General features: G+C 30.5%; 1 protein-coding gene across 1 annotated transcript; it reads right to left on the reverse strand.

Moving 5' to 3' along the window:
- Positions 1-4,524, reverse strand: LOC25499832 (adenylate isopentenyltransferase 5, chloroplastic). The gene is made up of 2 exons (XM_024770249.1): positions 4,319-4,524; positions 1-724 (listed from the first exon to the last, which is right to left on the reverse strand). Exons 1-2 carry the CDS (start codon positions 4,522-4,524, stop codon positions 1-3), a joined length of 930 nt encoding a protein of 309 aa, XP_024626017.1.
- Positions 4,525-8,656: the final 4,132 nt, after the last annotated feature.

Consider the following 8,656-nt stretch of genomic DNA (forward strand, 5'->3'; position numbering starts at 1 on the left):
TCAAACACCATTGGGTGCATGTTTCCCATTTTCATTTGAATATTTTTCATATCTAAATCCATCAGTCGTCTCCTCTAGGAATCTCTTCACTATCTCCTTGCTTGGCTTAATCACAATCTCTTGATGCAAGTGTTTATAATCTTCTCCCCTTAAAAGGGTCTCAAAGACTTCCGTAGAATCAATTTTGTACACCATCGATCCAAGCATATGAGCCATGTTCTGGATCTTCGAGAGTTGATTTTTAGCTAGTATGCAAGTGTTCTGTTTGGTTTTTTCAATAGCTTCCTTCAGTATATTTTCCTTTATAGCATCATCAATGCCACTTTTCTTTTCAATCGCAAAAAAAGAATCAAGCTCAGGAACCCCAATAGCCCTTCTAATTCCCTTTGTGTTGTCTGCCCCAGGTACAAAATATTCTCGAATCTCATCAATCATCCCTGTCTGAACCATTTCATCAACTCTTTTTCCTACATATTGATATAGAGTAGGCAAAGACACGTCTACCCAAATGAAACAACATTCATATTTTGAAAGAAATGAAATGGCTGGGTCCTCAACTAATTTTTTTAGATAAGAATTGGACCCTCCTACAATAATAGGTAGGTGTCCATTGCCAATTATGAGATCTAGGGATTCAACCACGTGGTTGCAGAAATCATACATAGTAAAGTCATATTCAGGATCATTGATGATGCCTAATATGTGATGCGGAATCTGTAACGCCCTCTCTAATTATTTGATTATTTTAAATGAGTTTAGAATATACTTATATGATTTGTATGATTTATATGATTTATTTTGATGAGTGATATTTTGATATGTTATAGGTTGGTATTTATTAGTATAATATATGTCATTTGATTTAATGTATATATGTTATTTGATTTAAAAATATAAATGCTATTTGATTTAGAAATATATATGCTATTTGATTTAGAAATATATATGTTATTTGATTTAGAAATATATATGATTTGTTGCAGAAATAAATGTGATTTGTTATAGAAATAAATGTTATTTGTTATAGAAATAAATGTTATTTATTGTAGAAATATGTATGATTTGTTGTAGAAATATATATAATCTGTTATAGAAATATGTATGATTTGTTGTAGAAATATATGTCATTTGCTATGGAAATATATATATATTATAGAGATATATTTGTTATTTATTATTGTTATAGAAATATTTTATATATATGTATATGTTAGAATAGAATATTAATATTTGGATTTAAGAGAAAAATAAGTAGGTTAAAGATTTATATAAATAGGAGAGACCTAGTTTAGAAAAACATAACGTACGTACAACCAGTTTTGGAAAAAGGGAGAAAAAGCCAAGAGAAGAGGGAGAGACCTAGAGGGGCTGCGATTTCCTGATTATAAGGTAAGGGTGAGACTAACTTTGCAATTCTATTAAGTATGTGAATCAATGGTTAAGTTTAACATGAATTAGGATGAGTTTAAGAAGAATCGGAAATTAGGTCAAATTGATAGAATTGATGATTAAACGGTGGAAACTTGTTAAAAAGATGTAGAAACTGTCCTTAGACCTTAGATAATGATTTAGATGAATTCTGGAATTGAAATTAGGCTTTGAACCTTGTTAGATGATGATTTTCGTGTAGAAAGTGCATCATGTCCGAGCCTAGATTCATCGCTCGCCACGGCGAGCTATGATCCTCGCCTCGCGAGTGATGATCTTCATCGCTCGCCACGCGAGCCTTCCCCTTCGCCTCGCGAGTGTTTTGGTATTGCTCGCCATTGCGAGCAACCTTACTCGCCATAGCGAGCTAAGGCAGAGAGCATGTTAGATTTTGTGTTTCGACCTTTTGAGTTGAACCTTAGATGCCTTTGAGTACCTTTAGGTGCCTACTATTGATTAGAGAATGATTTAGAACGAGATTGAACCTAGAACAACCTTAGTTGGAAAGTTGGCTTGTACTCGCCACGGCGAGCAGATGCTCTCGCCTCGCGAGCACTTCCAGAATTAAGTGTTTTTAGTGCATTGTGAGACTTGAGTTGCTTGGATTGGTTAGAAATGAACTTTAGGTACATAGTGTGACTTATTAAAGATAATGATTGTGAATTGTGAAGCTATATTGAAATGTTAAGTGTTTATAATGTGATTTATTGATTGATTGCATTACTTGAATTATTATTGAATGATCAGGAAGTTGTTGAAAATGAATTGATATTAAGCTGTTGATATAATCTGATTATGCTGCTATTGTTATTTAACTAAGTTACATGAGTTGTTGTTGATTATCATTTGATATTGTTATATCCTGAGATGTTTATGTGTCGCCTATGTTGCTGTTGTTGGTTATGTGAAATATTTATATGCCTTATGTGGAAGATGTTTGATGTTTAAGTTGTTGATGCTTCACATTAATATTGTTATGTTGTGAATTGCAATTGATATATTGATATCTCTCTATTGTTGTGTGACTTGACTGTGCTACTGCTGTTATTTAACTAAGTGCATGATGTCTATATATATATTATGAAATGATGACGTTTAGCTCCAAATTATTGGATGCATGATGATATGTTGATTACGATGATTACGGTGTTTTGTTGTTAAGAGTCCATGCATAGCATTTCATTGAGCTTTGTCCTCACCACGATTAGGAGCTTTGTCCTCCGCACATTTTAGGAGCTTTGTCCTCCGCACGATAAAAGTATATTAATACTTATGATGACGATTGGTACCACATGCATATAAGTGTCTAAGTTGCATTGTCGCATTTGTCGAGTCAAGGTCGTTGTTGATGAATTATCATCCATGAGTTGTTAAGTTGTCGATGAATTATCATCTATGAGTTGTCGAGTCTTCTTCTACCTATGTGTTGTTAAAGAAGTACCTACGAAGATTACACGATGTTTATGATGTGAATTATATGATATTGTTATGTTGCTATGTTGTTTAACATATTGATTATGATATTATTATGTTGCTATGTTGTTTAACATGTTGATTATGATATTGTTATGTTGCTACGTTGTTTAAGATATTAATTATGATATTGTTACGTTGCTATGTTGTTTAAGATAATGATTATGATATTGTTAAGTTGTTATGATGTTGTGTATAATTGTTACTATTAAGTGATGAATATGTTGTTCTATATATGATTAATATTATTAAGTGAATATTATGTTATGTTATTGATGATGATCGAATGTTGTGATTACTTGGTAATTGTTTATCAAAGATGCTATGATGTTTAAGATGATATTGTTTAAGATGTTTATGTTGAAGATTTATGATGTTGATTTTGGTGTTAGTATGTGTTGATTATATTTTCATAAGATGATGAATACATTGTTGTTATATTAATATAAGAAGATGAATATGTTGTTGTTATATTATTATATTATGAAGAGATGATGTATATATAATTATTATTATTATTAAGTGAATATCATGTTACGTTGTTGTTATATTATTATAAGAAGATGTTTATGTTATGATGTAGATAATTATTACTATTAATAAGAGATGATTATATTGTGTTGTTTTAAAGTTATTAGTGATGATGATTACATGATGATATCTATGAGTTGTTAAGTGTACTTGATGATGTTTAGGTTAAATTGATAAGTTGTCTTTTATTAATGAATTGATAATGAGATGTTTGATGAATAATTATTATTATGAATTAATGATGTTGTTATGTTGTATATGAATTAGGATTAAGATGTTGTTATGCTATATATGAACTATGACTATGATGTGATGATCTATGTTTGTTACATTTGGTTAATATGTGTTAAATGATAATTAGAAGTTGGTTGAGTTATTAAGAATTATTACATGAAGAATTATTATTACTAATAGATGAAGTTATTTGTGTTGTTAAATATAATTATTGAATTATATGCTTGATATTATTGTTTTGTGAAATCTCACCCCTTCTGCTTGAAAATGTTGCTCTTCGTATGAGTAACTTGCAGGTATTAATGATTAGTAGGAGTGGTGGCTCAAGTGTCTTTAGGTGCTCTGATACGTAACGGGATGAGAATTTGTTATTGCTTTCTATTCCTTACGTATTGTTTCTGAAGAGTTATGACTATGTTTTTAGAATGGATTTTTATGACATAATTGTAAAGAGGCTTTAGTGCCAAAGACTGTTTTGATTATTGAATAATTTCCGCTGCGAAGTATTAAAGACTTTTTAGTTATTGAATTTTAAAGGATAAATAGTTATTTATACAGTTTATGATTTTATGAAAAGAATGTGACATTCCGTTTAGGTGAATTACTCTGATTAAATAAATGAAATTTTCACGTTGGGAAAACGGGGTGTTACAGAATCGAGCAGCGTTCAGATTCCGGTACCTTATTTGTGACGATATCAAGACCCTTATAGACTTGAATCTTGTCCGAGTTGATAATTTCAGCGGGGTAATGAGGGCCCAAGTTGATGGAAAGTTTAGTTTTCCCAGTTCCTGTTGCACCCAATATAAACAAAACCTTGTTCTTCTTTTCAGCTAGGGTTGACGTAGTGAAAGCCATGAGATTTTTTGGATGAAAAATCTGAAGAAGAAAAAACAAGCAACACATAAAAAATAAAAAATTAGTAATAAGTAAATTTGAACTAATTTAAATTAAAAATACATTATCCCTAGCTATCTTCTTAGTCAGGGAGTATGTTATACCAAGAAGAAGGTTGATTGAAACTCTGTTATTAGAGTTAGAACTTGTTTGTGAATAATGTGTGAGTACACTTACAATTTTTATTTTTGTGATGTGAAAAGTGAACTCAACTATGCGCTATATATTGATATGAAGGAAACCATGCAATATCTTAAAATATAGTGTTGGTAGTAAATATGAACAATATTGCAGTCAAAAAGTATTTAAATAATAATATTGTTTCCTACTATAAATATGAATATAACCTTATAACATAATAGTTTCCTACTATAAATATGAATATACCTTATAACATATTATTTAATAAACATAGTAAGAATTGTATAATTGTCTTTAATTCGGTCAATGGTTATACAAACTTTTTAAAATTTATTATTTTCTAGCTATATTTTTCTTTTTGAACAATTTTTTTTAGCTATCCTTTTAATAAAGGTGTGAATTATTTCAAGTACAGGGGTTATCGAATCTCTGTTGTCTCATTAATAATTTTGTTCGAAAATAAATAATATGTAAATTAAATTTTTTTTTTGAGGTGAGTGAACTCAATTGTTGTATATCGATTCTTTTACGTTTTACACTTGAATTTATTTTTGAGTAAAAAGTTTAAAAATGTTTGGTCATGATGTTGAAGGTGAAAAACACAAGAAGGGGGGGGGGGGGGGGGGGGGGGGGGGGTTGAATTGTGTTTTCTTTTTCTCTTAAAAAAATACTTCTTCTGATAAAACTTCAGAAGCAGTTTGATTGCTTCTGATGAAATGATCAGAGACAGATTGCAGCGGAAAAGAGCAGAGCAGAGAAAAGAAAGACAAAGACACAAGCAGTTATCCTGGTTCCTTCCACAACACGGAAGTAGTCCAGTCTGTAACGCCCTCTCTAATTATTTGATTATTTTAAATAAGTTTAGAATATACTTATATGATTTGTGTGATTTATATGATTTATTTTGATGAGTGATATTTTGTTATGTTATATGTTGATATTTATTAGTATAATATAAATGTTATTTGATTTAGGAATATAATACATGTCATTTGATTTAGAAATATATATGCTATTTGATTTAGAAATGTATATATGTTATTTGGTTCAGAAATATATGTCATTTGTTATAAAAATATATACATGATTTGTTGTAGAAATATATGTCATTTGCTATGGAAATATAAATGATTTGTTATGGAAATATATATATGTTATAGAGATATATTTGTTATTTATTATTGTTATAGAAATATTTTATATATATATATATATATATATATATATATATATATGTATATATTAGAATAGAATATTAATATTTGGATTTAAGAGAAAAATAAGTAGGTTAAAGATTTATATAAATAGGAGAGACCTAGTTTAGAAAAACAAAACGTACTACGACTGCTTTTGGAGAAAAGGGAGAAAAAGTCAAGAGAAGAGGGAGAGACCTAGAGGGGCTGCGATTTCTGCAAATTAAGGTAAGGGTGAGACTAACTTTGCAATTCTATTAAGTATGTGAATCAATGGTTAGGTTTAACATGATGTAGGATGAGTTTTTGAGGAATTGAAAAGTAGGTTAAAATTCTAGAATTAATGAATGAACGGTGGAAACTTGTTAAAAAGATGTAGGAACTGTCCTTAGACCCTAGATAATGATTAAGATGAATTAAGGAATCGAAATTAGGCCTAAAACCTTGAGAAAGGATTGAATTGGAGAAAACGAAAACTAGGTCAAAACCTTAGAATTGATGATTAAACGGTAGGAATTGATTAGATTGCTGTAAAAAGTGTTCCTAGACCTTAGATAATGTTTAGGACGAACTTTGGAATCAAGAACAAGCTTAGATCCATGTGAATCGTCGAGTTTTTGTGAAAATAGGAAGCCTGGCCGTAGCGACATTCATCGCTCGCCACGGCGAGCTATGAACCTCGCCTCGCGAGTGATGATCTTCATCGCTCGCCTCGCGAGCCCTTTCCTTTCGCCTCGCGAGCGTTTCTGGCATCGCTCGCCACGGCGAACAACCCTTCCTCGCCTCGCGAGCTCAGGCAGAGAGCATGTCATATTTTGTGTTTCGACCTTTTTAGTTGGACCTTGGATGCCTTAGAGTGCCTGAACATACCTAGTATTAATTAGGATTGAATGTAAGATCAGATTGAACCCAGAACAACACTAGTTTGGGAGATGAGTGGTACTCGCCATGGCGAGTAAGAACTCTCGCCTCGCGAGCACATCCAGAATTGAGTGCTTTTGAGGAATTTGAGACCTGAGTCGTTTGATTGGATTAGGAATGGAACTTTAGGTACTAATGAGACCTATCTAAGATGTTAACTGTTATTTGTGAAGCTATATTGAAATGCTAAGTGTTTATAATGTGATTTATTGATTGATTGCATTACTTGAATTATTATTGAATGATTAGGAAGTTGTTGAAAATGAATTGATATTAAGTTGTTGATATGATCTGATTATGCTGCTATTGTTATTTAATTAAGTTGCATGAGTTGTTGTTGATTATCATTTGATATTGTTATATCCTGAGATGTTTATGTGTCGCCTATGTTGCTGTTGTTGGTTATGTGAAATATTTATATGCCTTATGTGGAAGATGTTTGATGTTTAAGTTGTTGATGCTTCACATTAATATTGTTATGTTGTGAATTGCAATTGATATATTGATATCTCTCTATTGTTGTGTGATTTGACTGTGCTACTGCTGTTATTTAACTAAGTGCATGATGTCTATATATATATTATGAAATGATGACGTTTAGCTCCAAATTATTGGATGCATGATGATATGTTGATTACGATGATTACGGTGTCTTGTTGTTAAGAGTCCATGCATAGCATTTCATTGAGCTTTGTCCTCACCACGATTAGGAGCTTTGTCCTCCGCACGTTTTAGGAGCTTTGTCCTCCGCACGATAAAAGTATATTAATACTTATGATGACGATTGGTACCACATGCATATAAGTGTCTAAGTTGCATTGTCGCATATGTTGAGTCAAGGTCGTTGTTGATGAATTATCATCCATGAGTTGTTAAGTTGTCGATGAATTATCATCCATGAGTTTGTCGAGTTGTGTTCTACCCATGTGTTGTTAAAGAAGTACCTACGAAGATTATACGATGTGAATTATATGATGTTGACTAAAATATTGCTATGTTGTTTAACATGTTGATTATGATATTGTTATGTTGCTACGTTGTTTAAGATATTGATTATGATATTGTTATGTTGCTATGTTGTTTAACATGTTGATTATGATACTGTTATGTTGCTACGTTGTTTAAGATATTGATTATGATATTGTTAAGTTGTTATGCTATTGTTTAAGATGATTATGTTTAAGATGTTTATGTTGATGATTTATGATGTTGATTATAGTGTTAGTACATGTTGTTATATTAATATAAAATGATGAATATGTTGTTGTTATGTTTTCATAAGATGATGAATACGTTGTTACTTAATTATTATAAAGTGATGAACATGTTGTTACATATATGATTAATTATTATTAAGTGAATATTATGTTATGTTGTTGTATTATTATTATGAAATGATGACTATGTTGTTATTGTTATATTATTATAAGAAGATGTTTATGTTATGATGTATATAATTATTATTACTATTAAGTGATGATTATATTATGTAGTTTAAGTTATTAGTGATGATGATTACATGATGTTATCTATGAGTTGTTAAATGTACTTGATGATGTTTATGTTAAGTTGATAAGTTGTCTTTTATTCATGAAATGATAATGAGATGTTTGATGAATAATTATTATTATGAATTAATGATGTTGTTATGTTGTATACGAATTAATTAAGATGCTGTTATGTTATATATGAACTATGAGTATGATGTGATGATCTATGATGTTATGATTTGGTTAATACGTGTTATATGATTATGTTATAATGTGGTGAATATGAAGTAAATGATAATTAGAAGTTGGTTGGATTATTAAAGAAGTATTATTACTAATAGATGAAGT

This window comes from Medicago truncatula, chromosome 7 (assembly GCF_003473485.1).
Source record: "Medicago truncatula cultivar Jemalong A17 chromosome 7, MtrunA17r5.0-ANR, whole genome shotgun sequence".
NCBI classification, from domain to species: domain Eukaryota; kingdom Viridiplantae; phylum Streptophyta; class Magnoliopsida; order Fabales; family Fabaceae; genus Medicago; species Medicago truncatula.